General features: G+C 46.8%; 1 protein-coding gene across 2 annotated transcripts in view; it reads left to right on the plus strand.

The window, feature by feature from the left end:
* The window catches only part of TNKS (tankyrase), a 98635-nt gene that overhangs the window by 20102 nt on the left and 59660 nt on the right, over window positions 1-18873 (plus strand). For both annotated transcript variants that reach the window (XM_077345677.1, XM_077345675.1), the window contains exons 4-5: window positions 15721-15757; window positions 16450-16525. In XM_077345677.1, the coding sequence (XP_077201792.1) occupies window positions 15721-15757; window positions 16450-16525 (113 nt within the window). The remainder of the gene's footprint in view (window positions 1-15720; window positions 15758-16449; window positions 16526-18873) is intronic.

The following is an 18873-nucleotide window of genomic DNA, read 5'->3' on the forward strand; positions in this document are numbered from 1 at the left end:
ACATGACCATATATGTTCATATGCTTAGCAAGTTTTTAAAAATAGGGGGGAAAATTAATTAACTCCTACTCAGGGCCATCAAGAAATCCCAGGGTTTTGATACCGCCAGCCTTATATGCTGCCATTTTCACACGATACACTCCTTAAGCCTGGGTGACCAGGGCTCTGGGTAGTGCTTCAAATGTGGCCACACCATCGATCAATATAACTGCATGATGATAGCGCTTAGTGTTTTTGTTTCGGATCTCCCTGGGACCGCCAGCCTGCTTGGCCCCGCTGTCCATTTGCTGCCAGTGCCTGGCGGTTCATTACTTCTTTCTAACAAAAAGCCTATCTGAGACTTGATGAAAGAAACTGACTAACCTTTTACACCCACAATGATTCTATTTCTCCCTCTGGTTTTCATTTCAAGCTTATCTAAGATACTTTATGTTGCCCTTTCTGAAAAGCTCAAAGTGGTTTACCAATAAAATCAAGGCAGCAGTATATATCCACACTTTAGTACCAAAACAGTCACAAAAATGCACCAGAGCATAAGCCAGATTATTGCCAAGAGGCCCTTGCAAGCTGCTCAGGCTTGCAATTGGGCCACCCTTTCCACTGTGAGCCCTTAAACAGGCTGAAATTTTCCTAATTTCCATCATAAGGATATAAATAGAGCCCTGCTGGATCCGGCCAGGGGTTCATCCAGTCCAGCATCCTGCCTCACACAGTGGCCAACCAGTTCCTCTGGAGGCCAAGCAACAGGACAGAAGAACATCAGAAGAGCCCTGCTAGATCAGACCATTGGTCCATCCAGTCCAGCATCCTGCCTCACTCTGTGGTCAGCCAGTTCTTCTGGAGGCCAAACAACAGGACATAACATAAGAAGAGCCCTGCTGGAATTAGACCAATGATCCATCTAATTCGGCCTCCTGTCCCACACAGTGTCCAACCAGTTCCTCTGGAGGGCCAGCAGCAAGCCATAAAAGCCAAGACCTTCCCTTGATGTTGCTTCCTGGCTCCGGGATTCAGAGGCTTAGTGCTTTTGAATGTGGAGGTTCCCCATAGGTCCTATGGCCAGTAGCCACTGATAGACCTATCCTCCAGAAAGCTATCTAATCCCCTTTTGAAAGCTGGCCATTCCTGTGACCATCACTGTATCCTCTGGCAGCACATTCTACATTTGAATCCTTTCTCCAGGAAGGAATGGCATGATCAGCCAGACTTCTATGCAGTAGCAGTCCTCTGTGGCTGCCAGGCTGTAAAAGGCTGAAAGCTGCCTCTTGACCAGAACCCTGAGAACAGAAACCAGTGCAGTCTTCTAAAGCATCGGGAACTGGGTTGGTTCCTTTTAGCCCCTTGCAGCTCCAGAGTTGCCTTCAAGGGCAGCTCCACTTAAAGTGTCCTGTGCTAAAAATATTGACCAGCTAGGGGACAGCCAGCGTGGTGTGGCTGTGAGTGGCAGCCTCTAATCTGGAGAAATGGGTGTGATTCTCCCTGAAACCCGCTGGGTTTCCTTGGGCTGGTCACAGTTCCCTCAGAGCTCTCTCAGCCTCGCTTACCTCACAGGCTGTCTGTTGTGGGCAGAGGAAGAGAAAGGTGTTTGTAAGCCGCTGGGGTACAAGAAACCAGCCCTCTGTAATCCAGTGGCAAGGTTACAATAGCATGGATTAGCATCACCAGGTCAAGTGTATCCATGCAGGGGTGCAATTTTTGATCCACGCATTGGGTGCAGCAGTATGTAATAGCTCTTAACTAAATCTGCTAGTATCAATGAACCGCCTTCTAAGGCTGATAATGGAATTTCCCCCCATGGCATCCGTCTTTCCAACTGGCATCTCCTCCTCCTCGACTGGATTCAATTTCAGCTCCTTCGACCTTAGTCGCTTTATCACAGCATCCAGGTGACAGCCTGTGTGGTTGACGCAGCAGCATACTGATGATATCCAATTCCAGGGCTTTGGGTGATCTGTCTAAACCTGCTGGTTTCCTCTTGCACTTTGACTTCTTCTCTCTTATAATTCTGTTGTTGGACTCTCACCTGCGCATTTGCTAACTCCTCTCGATTTTTACCTTCTTTAAAATGTAGTCTTACATAATCCCTCCCGTGTCTCCCCCCCCAAATATGTTGACTGGTGGCAACGTCTGTCTTATCACTACTCTGATGCAGGGTTGTGAAATTTCCAGAAATTTTGGAGCAATTGATGATGATGATGATTTTTTTTGTATCCCGCCCTTCCAGTGCTCATCCTTAAAAACATATACAAGGTTAGAACATGAAGCTGTTCCGAATTCTGCCAGTCCTGCCCTTGGCTAAGTTCCCGATGGGGGAGGTTTGGCAGGAGTAGTTATTCCATCTCCTTTCCTTCCTCCTCGAGTGGAGCGGTGAGGCCCCAGCTACTATGGTGGATGCTTCAACCGTAAGGCGGTTATAGCTTCATCTTACAGGCCCTGAGATAGCTTCATCTTACAGGCCATGAGGAACTGATTTACGTCTTGCCTGAAATTTTAGTCTTTTAACATCACATAACTTGGTTAACATTGTCTGGTTTGACAGATTTGACATTTATAAATGTCATTGTCAAGATACCTAGTCCCTTGAGGCCATTTTTCGTTCAATTGAAACAATGGCTCTTATTGAGGCCAAGGAGAAAACTTCTTCTGAAAACTGAGGTCAATCGACTTGTAGCTTTAAAGGCTTAAATGAGGGATATGGGAGATAACCGAGGTGCTGGGTTAGGCCTAGCAGTTTCAATGACACAAGACTCCAGGAGGATACATTCTATCTTGTTAGTACCTGGTTTGGAGATGGTTCTCATTTGAACCACCAGGTTAACAACAAACTTGATTGCTCAGGTTACATGATTCCCTATACATTTGATTGATCACCCAGTATCAGGCAGAGGTGGGTCATTGAGCAGATAGGAAAGATTTTCATTCTGATTTTGTCCTGTGTCTAGATCAACCTTCCTAATGCCACAGCCCTTTAATACAGTTCCTCATGTTGTGGTGACCCCCAACCATAAAATGATGCAAGTGTTCCTTCACAGAAATTAAACCGAAACTGACCAATGGCGTGAAGATCCATAGTTCAGAATTGTATATCTTTAAATAGGACAGGGTCCTATTAAATAAAAGAGTAAGGCCACCTGGGGAGGAGTTAGGGCGGGCCCTCTCCAGGATAAAAAGAGGGCCCAATCAGGAGCCGCTTTGCGGCTCCTGATTGGGCCCTCCGAGTGTCCATCCAGGGCCAAGCAGCCAATGGGGAGGCGCGCAAAGTGCCTTCCTATTGGCCCCTCACCAGGACAGACCAAAATCCCATTCACCCAGCCCAGTCTGGCTGCCAGTCTGCTCCTGACCACCAAATGGAGAGGAGGTCAGTAGGGCTGCCAAGGGGGATGAGAATGGAGGCTTGGACTGGCTGAGCCAGTCCTTTTCGCCCCAAGGCTGTCCCAACTGTCATGTCCAACTGTAAACTGCCTCAGAACCCTGACAGAGCTGGCAGGAGGCTGCAGAGTGCTCCCCCTCCCCCCCCTCCAGGCCTGCTGCGAAGGAGCTTCTGACAGGCCCTGACTGAGGGAAGGAGGCCTTTCCAAGAGCAACGCAGGGGAGCCTGAGGGCAATCCTTTTGAGGGGGGGGGGACTTTCCCCTTCTGCTAAACAGTTGCCTGACAGGGAGGCCACAGAAAAGCCCCTTCTCACTTAAAATACTGCTCTGGCTGGGGGTTAGACACAGCCAAGCCATGTGTCTTTCTTCTTTGCAACTCTGCAGATTTCAGGCCACTGCACAGCGTTATTCTGCAGAGGAAGCTGGCTCTTTTGTCTCCTGTTTCATCTGCACAACAACCCTGTGCAGTAGGCCTCAAGTCTTTCAATTCAACAACAGCCTGTGTGGGAAGCCTTAAATGTTTCTTCTCTACCACAACCCTGTCCAAAGTCGCCCTTTCTGCCTGGGGAGCTGATCTTTATACTCTGCAGGTGAGCTGTAATTCCAGGAGCTCTCCAGGCCACACCTGTAGGTTGGCTACCCCTGGGTTGGAAATATTCCTGGAGGTTTGGAGGTGGGACTTCAAAATCGTACAATGCCTCAGAGTCCAGCCTTCAAATGAGCCATTTTTGCCTGCAGTTGGTAGGGAGTGGTGCAGGAGTGTCCCTCCTGGCCTATGGGTTATGGCCAGCCCTTATCAGCAACTGTTTGTATTCTGGGGCGCAGACAGGCAGACCAGCATCAGTCCTGTGAGTCTGGAAAGTGCAGGAAGATCTAAATAAATATTTACAGCCTGAAACTAAATAGAGAACAAGTAAATGTCTGGAGACACATCGTAACTGAAATAGTAACTGTCCAATAACCTTGGCCTGGCAAATAAAAAAACAGTATTAAAAACCTTACTAAGGTCAAGACTGCTGTGCACAGACAGTCTTCCTCTTAGGGTTGCCAGCTTCCCTGTGAGGCTCGCTACCCCACCTCCCTCATGGGGAGTCTGCTATGGGGAGAGAAGGGGAAGACGATTGGAAAATGCTTTGAGACACCTGAGGCCTGCTGGGTCACTGCGGCCCATTCCCAGTTCTCTCAGATCTCTCACAACCCTACATACCTCACAGGTTGACTATTGTGGAGAGACAAATGGAAAAGGTGTTTGTAAACCTCTTTGAGACTCCTTTGGGTAGTAAGCAATAGGGTACAAAAATCCGTTCTTCTAAGGAACAATCATGAAAGAAGCATGTGGGCACATAACATTTTACCAACAGTGAAAATATGCGAGAGAAGGAACAGGGTGGACACCTGTGTACTGTGACTACCCTATGTGTATTAGGGCAGAGGGGCATTTCGGTGAATGTGGCCTAATTCACACAAGAAGGGAAATGATGCAGAACTGGGGGGAATTGGTTGCCATGTAATCTTCCCCTAAGAAGAGTCTCCAGTCTGATTTTCCCTTCACATATCTGAGGGCATGGCTCTGGAAAGCTCATCTATAACCACTATGCCGAAATTCCCAAAGGTCAGTCCTCTCCCACACTCAACGAACATTCCACACCACAGGTTCTTGACACCTATATCTCCTCACCCATGGCCTCTTGCCACCATGCCACCACAACTTCCCACACAACACACATGACAACCCCATGCCCTTACAGACTGGACAACTCCTCCCCTTCCTCTTCCCACTGCCAAGCTCTAGCGCCCGTTGTATTCTTGGAGACAACGGGCTTTGCCCCTAGTAAATATATAATACAGGGGTTCTCTGTTCAGTTTTGCCTTTTGGCCCACCATGCCGATCTCGCTCTTTTCTGCTGCTCAAGACTGACAAACGATCTGCCACAAACCTGTGAAAAGGTCGATCAATCCCCAAAGGGATCCCGACCCCCAGGTTGACAACCACTAGTCTAGATTATATCTGACTTTGTGGTTTGTCTTGATTCTGGGTAGATCATACTGACCAGAAACCTGATCATGGACTTTGGTACCCTATTGAACTCGGTCTTATCTTTAAACCGCCCGTGGCGCCGCGGGCGCCACGGACTAAATAAATGGTTAAGCAGTTCTAAGGCGGGATGTGTCCGTGATGAGGAAGGGTCCGGATTGGACCCTTCCTCAGGACAGACAATCGGAGGGACCAATCGGCAGGTGCGAAGGACCTGCCGATTGGTCCTTCTGATTCCCAGCCCCAGCAACTGTGAGCCGCTCACAGTTGCTCCCGGCCTGACGCATCAGGCCACCGCCCGAGGGAGCCCCCGGCTGTCTTTCTCATGTTATTTAGTGTGCCATGGGCGTTTTAGAAATAATGGAAGCAGTCAGAAAGCCCGACGTGTGCAGCTCCTCCCACTCTGCTCTTAGAATTAAATGTCTGCATTGAAAGTATAAAATTGATCTTGTGCAGCTTCAGGTGGATAACCATGTTGGACCAGGGCAGACTTTCTCAACCAGGGTTTTCTGAAACCCCGGGGTTTCTTGATGACCCTGGAAGGATTTCCCAAATGGGCGGGAGTTAATAAATTTTAAAATATATATATTTAAATTTTAAAACCTTTATTGGGTGATATGACCATATTATATGATCATGTCAACCCATGCTTCCTCCCAAAATGTCCAGTGATGGGCCTGAAGGGGAGGGATGCTAGGTGAGCATGTCCCTAGCTATGCTTCCCAACCGTATTCTGTTTCAGGGGTTTCTGGATGGTAAAAAAGTTGGGAAAGGCCGGTCTGGAGGAATAGAACAAAATTTGAGCCAGTGGCACCTTTAAGCCCAACAATGCTTAATTCTGGGTAGAAGTTTTTATGTGCTTGCAGGATTCTTCAGAAGCCTGCTTCCATGTATCTGAAGATGCCTGCAGGAAAGCTTATACTTAGAATGAAATTTGGTTAGTCTGAGCAGTGCCAGGGGACTCAAATGTTGTTCTTGTGTGACTTTGTTTTTGCTCACCAGTATTGTGGTATTTGTTTTTACACAGTACGTTCTTCTTGACTTTATTGGAAATTGCTTGAGTTATTTTCAGTCTCATTTTAAAAATCCAGGCTTTTTCAAAACCCAAGGTTTTCACACATCGGTTCTCTTCCCTCCCTCTTCCGATACTGTGTCTCAACACAGGTTTACTAGAAGGATTATGACCTGATCAGCCATTAACTTTTAGCTGATGGAAATGCTTTTCAGACCTTCAAGGTAAGCCGAATTCACACAGCTTGTGAGAAGGACAAAAGTTTCATTTGGGGGTTAAATGAGCAGAGTGCTTCCTCCTGCACCCTCCCAGTTGCAAGGCAGTTAAATCAGTTTCAGACAATTCTGGTCAAAGTTTAACCTTTCTTTTGCATGCTGTCTTTTCTCTAGAGGTAAGGCCAACTTCTGTAGGGATGCCGGCAGCTCTTTATTTCCTAATTGAAGAGCCAGGACTATCTGAGCTGACTCCAGATGGATGGAATGTATCTTGAATTAGTATCACCTAGTATGATGTGCTTCACAGGTGCTCAGATGATGTGAGGGAGCACAGTCTAATGGACTTCTTGAAATCTCCTGATAGACAGATTAGCAGTATGCTCTGGGGGTGCTTAGAACATGCATGAGACAGCAATGCTATTACATGTACATAAAACTCTCCAGTGGATCCTTAGCTGCTTTTCCTTATAAGCAAAACGGTGAGCCGGTTTCTTTTTCCACATTTCACACTGGGAAGGGTTGCCTGAGGGCCAAAAAAAATCAGTGTGCTGTGTCTGCGGATTCTCACATTTCATGGGTACTTTAAACCGTATGGAAGGGCGGCATAAAAATCTAAATAAATAAACATTACATGAACATGTGCCCCTATGGGGATGGGCGGTATATAAATTCTATTCTATAAATATTCATGCTACAGCCCTTCTTTGACAAGGGTGTGTTTATGATGTATATTTAGTAGGTGATTGCAGGGCACATAATCTGGAACTAGGGTGGGGAAAATGGTATATACCAGGGGTGGCCAAACCGTGGTTCACCAGATGTTCATGGACTACAATTCCCACGAGCCCCTGCCAGTATATGAGATTTACAGTTGCCAGACCCCCAGGTAGGGCCCGAAATTCTCCTGGAATTACAACTGGTCTCTGGACTACAGCTTCCCTGGGGGAAATGGCAGTTCTGGAGGGTGAGCTCTGTGGTTTCATACCCCTGAGCCTTTTCCTGCGTACTGCCCCCAAATCTCCAGAGAGTTCCCAAGCTGCAATTGGGAACCCTCAGACAAGCGTTGGGTAGCAAATTAAATTGCAAAGCACGCCAGAAAGCCCAGGCAAATTGGGAATGGGAGTGGCATGTGTGCATAATGGACAAGGCTCATATATCAAGAACTGTCATGCTAGCTCAGTCTCTCTCAACGCTTATACAGTTGAGAACCCCCTGAAACACTCTTCAGATTTCAGAACCCTCCAGAAGTGGCACGATCATGCAGAATATGGCTGGGAAGCAGAGCTGTGTACATGTCCACCCAGGGCCCCTCCCCTTCTCACTCCCTCCAGGCCTACCATTGGCTTTTTTGGGAGGGGGGTAGGTTGATATGACCATATACGATCATATCACTCACTAACAAATTTAAAATATATATTCAATTAACTCTCACCCATTTGGGAACCCAGGGCCATCAAGAAACCTCAGGGCTTGACGAAATTCTGGCTGAGAAAGCCTGTGCTAGATGGTCAGTCTTCCTAGTCCAGGTTTCAGCTGAGCACATTTCAACAGTCTGCTCAGAACAGGGAGGGGGGGCTTCGTTAGGAAGGCATGATGATGATTATGAGTCGGAGAGCCGCTGCCGATTTGCATGTAATTGGGCTAAATTGTAGCAGCTTGCAATTTTTTTTTTAATGATGTGATTGCTGGGACGTGGCTGGTCCGAAGGACTGCCCTCTTTTTCTGGCGATATACATGTAATTTACCGAAAGCCTGGAAACGACAGTTCTTGGACCGCTTTTGCCGCTGGTCATAAAAATACCAGGTTTGCGTTAAGTGTTTCGAAATGGCAGTTTGGATGCCAGCAAGTGCGCAGTGTAAACAGTAGCTGAGACGCTCCGGCTGACCAGCTGCGCGTTTATACTGTAATCTGCTAATTTATACTGTAATCTGCTAAAGTAGCAATGCACTTGGGAAATGCAAAGCCCCGTTATTGCTGGCTCTTGATGCGCTCAGCTTTATGGCCAAATGCGGTTCATGAGTGGCTTTAGAAATAATTAGGCTTGGGGTACACAAAGGAGTTCTGATTCTTTTGAATCTGAATATTTGAAATATTTTAAAAATTCTAACAAGGTTTTGATACGTGTGCACTGGTTTGTGGTTTGTGGCACTGATGCTTGACCTGCGTCTCACAAGACATCTTCATCCTTGTGTGTAGCTTCCTTCATCTGCCTGTTAATTACCTTTGGTTTGACTGTTGAGTCTGGTTACTGCTTGCCTTTCTATCCAACCCTGATAGTAGTTATCACTCAGTCCAAACCCAGTTATTGGTTAAGCTGCTGTGATGTCACACAGTGTTTAAAGGACACGTCTCCTTTCTGCTGAGACCACCTTTGTCTTATGGCGTTTGCCCAACTGTTTGTTTACTGTGCTTCTATACTGTTTCTCATTGCTCAGAGTAGTGTACAATAACCAGTGTGGTCAGACCTAGAGTTGGGAGACCAATTTTGAATCTCCAGTCTGCCAAGTAAGGTCACTGGCCTTGAGACGGTCACGTTTTCTCAGCCTAATCTGCATCGCAGTTTGTTGGGATGAAATGAAGGAAGGACATTTGAAGGACAATTTGTTCATCCAGGGAAGTCAGCATAGATGTGTCCCCCAACAGGTCCTCAGACCTACTTGGTTCACTTCTTTGAGTGATGGGCTTACTAGATCAATGGTCTCCAACCTTTTTCCAGTTGAGGACCGCCTCCTGGAGTGGGGGAGAGCTGGCGGCCCGGGCACTGCGCACGCGTGGTAGCTCCGCACAAACGCGCATGCATGGATCTCTCGCGCACTCACCTTTGTGCCCACCGGTAGGGTGCAAATGCACATGTGTGGCAGCTCTGTGCAAACGTGCATGTGCAGAGCTGCCGTGCATGTGCGTTTGTGTTGCCAGCATTGCTGGCAGCCGTGCCTGCCTCCCCCCCCCCTGCAGCAAGAAGCTAGCTGGGCGGCGAGCTTTTCTCTGCGGGGGGGGGGGGGGGGCGAGGTAGGTGCGGCCACCGGCGGCCCAGTAGTTGACGACCCCCGTACTAGATCATGGAAACTCAGTTGGTGGTGTTGACCTGGATTTCAGTAAGACTTTTGACAACGTTCCCCATGATGTTCTGATGGGTAAACTGGAGGACTACAGACTGGATTTTTGGATAGTTACCTGGATAGGGAACTGGTTAGAAAACCGCACCCAGAGAGTAGTTGTCAATGGTATTTCATCAGATTGGAGGGAGGTGAGCAGTGGGGTGTCACAGGGCTCGGAACTGGGGCCAGTCCTCAACATTTTTATCAGTGATCTGGATGATGGGGTGAAGGGACCCCTTACTGAATTTGCAGATTACATCAAATTGGGAGGAGTAGCGAACACTCCAGAAGATAGAGTTCAAAGAGATCTGAGCATGCTGGAAAAGTGGGCAAATGAGAACAAGATGCAATTCAATAAGGAGAAGTCCGGAGTTCTATATTTGGGTCAGAAAAATAAGCCTGCATACTAGATGGGAGATAGACTTCTGGGTAGCAGTGTGTGTGAATGAGATCTTGAGGTACTTGTGGACTGTAAGCTAAAAATGAACAGACAGTGTGATACAGCAGTAGAGAAGTCCTGCTGTATACTGCACTGGTCAGACCCCTCCTGGGATACTGTGTGCAGTTCTGGAGGCCTCACTTCAAGAAGGTTGTGGACAAAATTGGGAGGGTGCAGAGGAGAGCAACGAGGATGGGGGACCTAGCCTTGTGAGGAAAGTCTGAGGGACTGGGGAATGTTCAGCCTGGAGAAGAGGAGACCTGATTGCTCTCTTTTAAGTAGATGGAAGGTTGTCACTTAGAGGAGGCCAGGGAACGGTTCCTGTTGGAAGCAGAGGACAGGACCCGCAGTAATGTGTTTAAGCTACATGTAGAACAGTATTGGCTAGATAACAGTTTTTTTTCGCAGTCCAAGTAGTTCAGCAGTGGAATTGGGTGCCTAAGGAGGCGGTGTCCTCATTGACAGTCTTCAAGCAGCGGCTGGACAGCTACTTATCATGGATATTTTAGGCTGATCCTGCATTGAACAGGGGGGTTGGACTAGATGGTCGTTTTGGCTCCTTCCAGCTCCCTGATTATATCGGGGAGTCGGGGATCAAATCCTGTTTTGCAGGTCAGAGGCTGCTGCTCTTAACTACTAAAGCACAGTACTCCAACTGTTACCACCAGATTATTGGCAATCCCTGAAGGCTTGTTTTCCAAGCACCTGGACAACTCATGAAGTCCCGTACAGTGTTAAAGGTGGGTTGCCAACCACCAGGCCTGGAGATGGCACAGAAATCAGTTCCCCAGAGAAAATAGATTTTTTTAAATGATTATGCATTTTTGGGCATTAAACCCTGTTAAGGTCCTTCCCCCTCCCCTTCCCCCTACACAATCCAAGTAGTTCAGCAGTGGAATCAGCTACCTAAGAAGGTGGTGAGCTCCCCTTCACTTGACAGCTTTTAATCAGCAGCTGGACAGCTACTTATGGATTCTTTAGGCTAATCCTGCATTGATTGGAGTTGGACTAGATGGCGTCTCTGATCTATGATCATTTTGAAAGTGGCTTGGGATCCTTGTTGGAAAGAGATTGGGGGTGTGTGTTTAAAATATATACATTTAATCTACTAAATAATAAAACAAGCAAATTCTATTGACTAGAAACCTTACATGCCCTGACCTGGATGGCCTGAGCTAGCCAAATCTCATCAGATCTTGGAAACTCAGCAGAATCACCCTTGGTTAGTACCTGGATGGGAGGCTACCATGGAAGACCAGGGTTGCTATGCAGAGGCAGGCAATGGTAAACAACCTCTGCTTGTCTCTTGCCTTGAAAACTCTTGTCAGGTCACCGTGAGTTGGCTGCAGCATGACAGTACTTTCCCCTGCCAGAGACCTTATATACTAAAACATTAACACAATTAACTACCATTAAAGCTGATGGGGAGGGGCCCATCTAAAGAACACAGCCCCATGGTTGTGTGAGTGTTTTATCTCCTCCTCCCAGGAGAAGACTTTATGTCTGAAAAGAATGGCATTCGATATTCTCCTTGCCCCAAGAAGTATAATACTGACTGTCCTTTATAAGAGGCCCTTTTGGTTTGCCTATGCCCCAAGACATCTGTAAACCATATTTTCAAGGTGTCCCTGATAAATTGCCTGGACTTGAAAAGGTTGGGGGCAGTTTATTGGGCCCTGTATTTTCCATAAATGTCTTTTGAAAGCAGCTTACATCCTTTTAAAACCAGAAAGTCGCAATAAAACAGCAACAGCATCCAATAAAACCAGTCATTTCAGCATCAGTAGAATGACACTGTGAAGAGAAGATCAGGGTGAAAATGAAGGTGGCGGCTGGTCCCCATCTGAAGAGCAGAAAAGTAAGGAAGGGTAAGTCAGGGCAATGCAGAAGCTTAAAAGCTGCAGGAGAGGTCTGTGGGGTATTGTCATAGTGCTGCTTTTCAGTTGAGTCTGCCACAGGAGTCTGTGAATGGCTGCATGGAGCCATTTTGCCTTGCCCAAGAACACCTGATTACCAAGTGAGAGGAGAATTCACTTGTTGAAATCTGAACTCTTCTCTCTGGAACTGTGAAAATAGCTACAGCGATGAGCGCCTTTACAATCACTGTGGCTACTCTTACTCTTCTAACTGTGTCTACTTGCTGTTTGAATTACTAAGTTCCTTAAAAATGTGTCAAGTATCCAGAGCTACGAAATGTAGAAATACTCTAATTTACTCCGCGGCCTTGGAAGCCACCACAGCCAAGGCCCTGTTTCTAGAAGTGCTTGCCCGTGTAAGAGAACCCCTTCTCTTCTTAGGGTGTAACTGCAAGGCCCTCCCTAGAACACTATCTCAGGCAGATGCAAGATCATCATCTACCCAAAGCAGGACCTTTCCTTAGCGGTCTTCCAGCCAAATACTTGCCTTCTCTTGGGAGACAAGTGAAGATGGTTATATTCGGTGGAGCACTCTGTGCCAGTATTTAATTTTAGAAGGGTGTGTGTTTGTGTAGCTGCCGACTTTATGAGCGATTTCGGTATCTTTTGAGAACTGTAATTAGGTTTCATTGGGGTTTTATGGCTTGAATGCTTGATTTTCATCCACTACCTGCCTTGGGGGGGAAGTCTCCTGATTGAAAGGCTGCATAAAAATACGGCAGATAACTAAAATGTCAGTAGGTGTTCTGGCAGCCATTGCAAGTGCCCGAATGGGCTCTGTCGGTGATCTTTTGTTGGAAAAAAGCAGCTTGAGGCAGGAAGCAGTGACCCACCTCAATGTTCAGGTGTCTTAAGAGCTGTTAAACTTGTTAAAAATGCTTTTAAAAGGTTAGGGGGCAAGACCTTTCTTCTTTTACCATATGAGTGCTCCTGCAGTCTTTAGAAATAGGCTACCCTGTAGCTGTTTGCCGTTTATTCTTGCTGTCAACTTTCAGCTCACCTGGCAACCCCTGTGGAGCTTTCAAGCCAAGAGGTGCTTAGCTCCTGCCTGCCTCTGCAGGGCAACCCTGGTCTTCCTTGGTGGTCTTCCATTCAAGTACTAACCCAACCCTGCTGAGCTTCTAAGATATCATGCGATGGCGCTAGCTGGGACCATCAGGGTCTCCAAATGCCTTTCCTTTATCCACACCTCATATTTTTTTGCAAAGTAAAGCAATGGACAGACTTCCCCTTTCTGCCTTTACTGCCTGTCCATCATTACACAAGGCACTCCTCCCCCCCCCATTACATTGGTGTTAGCACTACTGTTGCATGGCTAGGCCTAGGGTCACCACTGCAGTGCTACAGAAGGCGTGCAGGACTAGCCGCCTCTGCTCTGAGGTCCGTAGTCGTGTGGCCGACTTGCTCATCCAGAAGTGCATTTGTCAGTAATCTTGGTACATCTGCGCTTAATGCTTCAAAGCCTTGAATATTCAGATAGGCTAATCCTGCCCTTCTTAGCCCCAGCATGTCGTCTTAACTCTGTGCTTTCCTGTATTCCTGAACAAAGTTGGCGGGCACGTTTTCGCCTTGACCCTCAGCTTCGGCGAAGGTAACTGCAAAGTCTGATCCAGTGCTACGTGCTGAGGCCTTGTTCTGTATGGGGTTGATGCAGCATGCATTTAAAGCAAGAATGCGTGTGACTTCAGTGCCTCTGCTTGGTTGGCTCCGTACAAATAGAACAGAGGCAAAACTTTCAGCCACAGAGCTTTAAAAACCTTTAAGGGTCTGTTTTGCCTTGAGACCAGAGGATTCCTGCTGCTAATGTTGCCATATATTTTTGCACCGGTATGAATTGTCTAATTATAAACACGGAAGGCTATAGATGCTGACCAGGTTGTGTAAGCAAACAGCCAGGTGAAATCTGTGTACTCATGGCTTTAGGCCTGTGATGAGCAGCACTGTGACAAACCACCGTGGAATATGAGGGGATGTTTAGGGACAGTTGGTGGCAGAGATGCCAGTCCCCAGGTGGGACCTGGGGATCCCCCAGTTTTACGGTTCATCTCCAGACTGAAGAGATCAGTTCTCCTGCAGTAAATAGCTGCTTCAGAGGGTGGAGCTTAATATTGTACTCCACTGATGCCCCTTCTTGCCCCAAATCTCACCCACTTCTGGCTCCACCCCCAAAGTCTCCAGGTTTTTCCCAACCCAGAGCTGGCCACCCTCATTGGTGGCCAGGTATGGTGTTCTTGCTGCTCATAAGAGAACCATGCAGGCCATTTGACCTGCCTGAGTAGCCAGCCAGTTCTTCCAGGAATCATGCAGTTATGGCAGAGGGGCTTAGTTCAGGGGCGGTGTTTTGTATGTAATAGGGCTTGTATTCCCATTCCTCGCAACTGCACTTAAAGGATCTCGCAGGGAACAGCTGGGCAAAAACCCCTTTCCAAAAACCCTGCCATTCGGAGTCCAACTAGAAGTCAAACATTCTAAGGCTGCCCTCTTGAAGGCGGTTCAGCGTTCCTGTTTCCAGGTGTGGAATCCCAAGAAAGGAATGACTTGCCAGGTGCTGTACCTCTCTGATTTAATCCTTAATCCACAGATGTGAGCGCATTGGAGGGGTTGGTGTCCTCCAGCAGGTGGCTTTAAGTGATGGCAAGACAGTTCTTCAAGCTTGATGGTGGGTGACGATGCCACACAGGCCGGCTGGCGGGCTTAAAAAAGCCCAAGTCGCTTCCATTGCGCAGATTTACTTGTTAAGTTGAATTCCCACAATTCATGGCAGTTGCACCGAGGTGTGCTCGGCATTTCAGAGAAGGCAAAAGGCGGGGTTTTCGACTTTTCAGACCGAGATTTTGGAAACCGGAGGGTACCTAGACTAGCTCTTCTCCCTACCAGGCAAGAAATGCTTCCAAAGTCTAGTGGAAGACTTGGCAGCCAGCATAGCTAGTCCAAGGCATGAATTTACTATCTTGCCCTAAGATACGAGAACAGGCAGAGCATCCTTTTAAATGGTCCATATTAAGCGGGACATTCGGAATGCTTTTTGCCCCTTTCCTTACCTTGTTATATACCGATGCATTGCTTTCCTTCAGGCGAGAAGACATAACTCCCGGAAGTCAGAGGCTTAAGTCCCCTGCTGCTTGAGTCATGATATTCAGGGGAGGATCTTTTCAAGCTCGTAATGGCTTTAGAAGGGGGGTTATTTGCACTTTTTTGCGGGGTGGGTGGGAGAAAGTAACATTGTCTGTGCGTCTGCTGTTCGTGCTATGCTGCCATACTGTGATCTATTGAATAGGGAAAGTGGGGGGAGGGGGCGTTGCATTCAGCTGCCATGCTGTTATCAGAGGGACTGTTTCTGGACACAGGTTCGGCATTCATTGGTTGCCTGAAGAAAGCCATTTCATCCATGGATTGGACAAGATGCTGCGTCAATTTGCTGCCCGTCTCCAAGGCACTGGTGATGCTGCCTTCACAAGCTGGCTAACGTCACAGCTCCATCACCCAGCGGGGTGTGGGCTCTCTCTTTCTCTCATTCTCCCCCCCCCCCCCCCTTTCTCCCGTTCTCGGTTTTAATTCCGTATTTGCTTCCTGCTGCATTTCTTAATCTGTCTTCTGCCAAATGCTAACAGCATGATATTTTGCAATCATTTAGGTGAATACAAGAAGGACGAACTCCTGGAAGCTGCGAGGTGAGTGCCGTTCAGAATACAAATTGTTTGTTTTGGAGGCAGGGAGGGAGCCACCAAGGGGCAAAAAAAAGGGGGGGGTGTTGTCTGATCTGTCGCTGTGTTGCTGCCTATTATGAAATTATGCAGGTAAATAAGCCTTATGAACACACATCTCTTTGGATTTTTCTCCACATGTAGAAAGCAAAACAGTGTGTGTTTGAGATCTTGCAGGCTTGGGGTTGCATCTTGTGACAGTGGTCCCGAATCCTCTCCATATATTTGGGAGGTGGTAATTTTAGGGACAGATGCTGTTTTATGATTTCTCTTCACAGCACAGCATAAGGCTTATTTCCCCCCCTCAGTATTAAAATGCATCATAGGAAACCTTAAGCAAGAGGTTTGAAGACCTTAGCAGCGTCTTGAGGAATGGAGAGAAACATTGTTTGGGAAATGCTGTCAATAGCTATACATCTAAGAAACATATAGATGAAATTAAAGTAATGTTGATTTGTAAAATGGTGTAACATGCCTAAAAGGCAAGTTAAAAATCATCCATTTCATTCTCTTCTCCCCCCCCCCCATTTGAATTGCTTACTAGATGATTCTTTGAACATGCTGGTATAGAGAGGCTTTGACATGGAATTCCATTTCCCATATTTGATAAGAGATTCCCCCCTTCCCATCTTTTTTTTTTTTATTCATCCAACACGCAGGAGCGGTAATGAAGAAAAACTAATGGCTTTGTTGACTCCTTTAAATGTGAACTGCCATGCAAGTGATGGGAGAAAAGTAAGTCTGTTGTGGATTTTTTTTTTTACAATTTTTTTTAAAGTAAATCTTGTGCTTCTTGTCAAATTGAAAACCCCTTTTTAACTTGCCAGCGATGTGGGCCAGTTGTAATCCGTCTTTTCGCCATGTCATTAAATTAGCCTCTGTCGGATATTGACAGCTTGTGACAGATTGGCAGAAGTGGCAGACCATGCATTTTGCCATCCTGCCATTTGTTAGAAGTGTCAGCAGCTGGGTCATGCCTCGGGTCATTTGCCATTAAAAAAAGAAAAGAAAAGAAGAAGAAAAAAAACACGGTGTTGTTTGGTGTTAAGCTATAAAGGACCGGCTTGTCCAATGTTAGCTATTTTGTCCCCGGCATTGATTAGTTGGGCCAAAGTAGGATTCCAAGCCTACAACGCTTGGCTTGTTGCAGCTGTTTCTACATTTGCAAGATGACTGTACCGACTGTGCTGCTGACATTTTGTGGCTTCAGTGCCCAGGTGCAGTTTTATGCATTAGAGACAGTGAATGAAATTGAACTCGGAGTGAAAAATGAAGGAACGTGCATATAAGGGGAAAAGGTGCTGGCCAGATTTCATTCTGTACGTACTTAAATGACACAGAAATCCAGTTGCTCATTTAATTTCTTGCCTTATCCTTAACCAACTGTAATTGAATTGGTAGAAGAGACTTTAACTCCCAAGGCTGACCTGGGCAGCTTAGCTTGTTAACTTCGTCTTTCTGTGGATATCGTTAGTGTTGGCCAGAATCCTCATAGCCAAGTTACCTGCTCTTCATAGCTTAGTTCGAAATGTGTGTACCCTGAAGGCTGCAGCTGTGGGAACAGATCTTGCAGGGCACGGATGTTGGAGGGAAGGGAGGCTGGGAATAATCTGGGCAGGTTGTGGCCGCCAGCTGGCCATTTTGGTTGCTTTGCTTTCCCAGGAAATAGGTTTCAAATACAGGAAGGGTCTGTTCTTTTAAACATTTTGTGGATCATCTAGTCAGCGCCAGGCACGTTTCAATGGGGGATGTTAGGCACATGCTTAATGGTCTCATTGAAACCATTAGGAATTAGTGCTTCATTTGGACTGGGTCCTAGCATTTCTGTAAAAATGGCAGGTGTGAAGGAATGGCGCATTTTGAAAATGCTTGCCCCAAGCCCTTGGCTTCCATGAACAAATTTCAGTATCCTGTTAAGGGGTTAAGAAAGAGAAATTGAATTGGTGGAGCCACACACACGTGTACACACATAGATACACACAAACAATGGCCATCGGTTGGTTTAATACCATGTTGACTTCTTTGAGCCAATCACAGACTGCTGTCTTCAAGCTATTCTGAATCTCCTTGGAGAACGGTCGGTTGTGAGGAGTGGAAGGGAAGGCGATTATAAGCCGCCTTGAGTCTCCTTAGGCTACAGAAAAGCAGGGTAGAAAAACCAACTCCTCCTCCTCCTCTAGTGTAAGCAATCTGAATTTTTAAAAATGTGGTTCAGATTGTATGTACCATTCTGAGATGTTATCCAACCATTTGTGCATTGGGTGGGATGGGGTGGCAGTTTGGTTCACAAGCTGTACTCTTAAGCTGAAGTACTGAGCTGAAGATCAGTATGCTGTTGTGTAGTTAAAATTAGGAACGGTGGTGCTCATCTTATAGCAATGCTCTGGAGCACAAGACAAATAGAAGGGGAAGAAGTTTGGGCACTGGCTCACGGACCCATTTGTGCCGCTGGATCTCAAGATTTAGAGCGTTTGCTCAAAACAGAAAAGTGTAACATAAATGTATGCTTACAGGTTTGGTGCCTTAATACTCAAGTGTCAGCTTTTGTAGGACAGCTCTGCTAACATCGCTTATCTCAGGGGGTAGGTTTTGGAAGACCATTCAAAGGCAGCGGCTGCTCGATTGCTTGATATTCTTTGCCACCACTAGGGGTGCTGTTTTCCCCCCTCTGTGCTTTCTCTGCAAGTGTTAAAAAAAAACCTCTCGCCACAATTTAAAGCTCTGCAGACTGTCAAGCTCTCAAGGTTTTACGTGTTAACACTGTTTGTTCGGACACTTCACCATGGGGCTTTGGGACTGTGGGAGAAAATACACTGGCCATAAATGCAGCACTCTGGAGCAAATTCCTCCCAAGCCGTGACAGCGGCTGGTTGATAGTGAACTCTGGTTACTGTAAATCAGGTTTAATTGGGTTATTGAAGCAAATGTTAACTATAGTGGTAGGGAGTGTGCATATGCATGTACACGCACACATATACACACTTTGGAGAAGGCAGGGGTTGAGAGTATATGGCCCGCTCCTGATTTCTTAATCACCATTAATGAGCACTGATGTCTGTACCTGCCTGCACAAGTAGAGATCC

The sequence above is a fragment of the Paroedura picta genome, chromosome 7 (genome assembly GCF_049243985.1).
Source record: "Paroedura picta isolate Pp20150507F chromosome 7, Ppicta_v3.0, whole genome shotgun sequence".
Classification (NCBI taxonomy): domain Eukaryota; kingdom Metazoa; phylum Chordata; class Lepidosauria; order Squamata; family Gekkonidae; genus Paroedura; species Paroedura picta.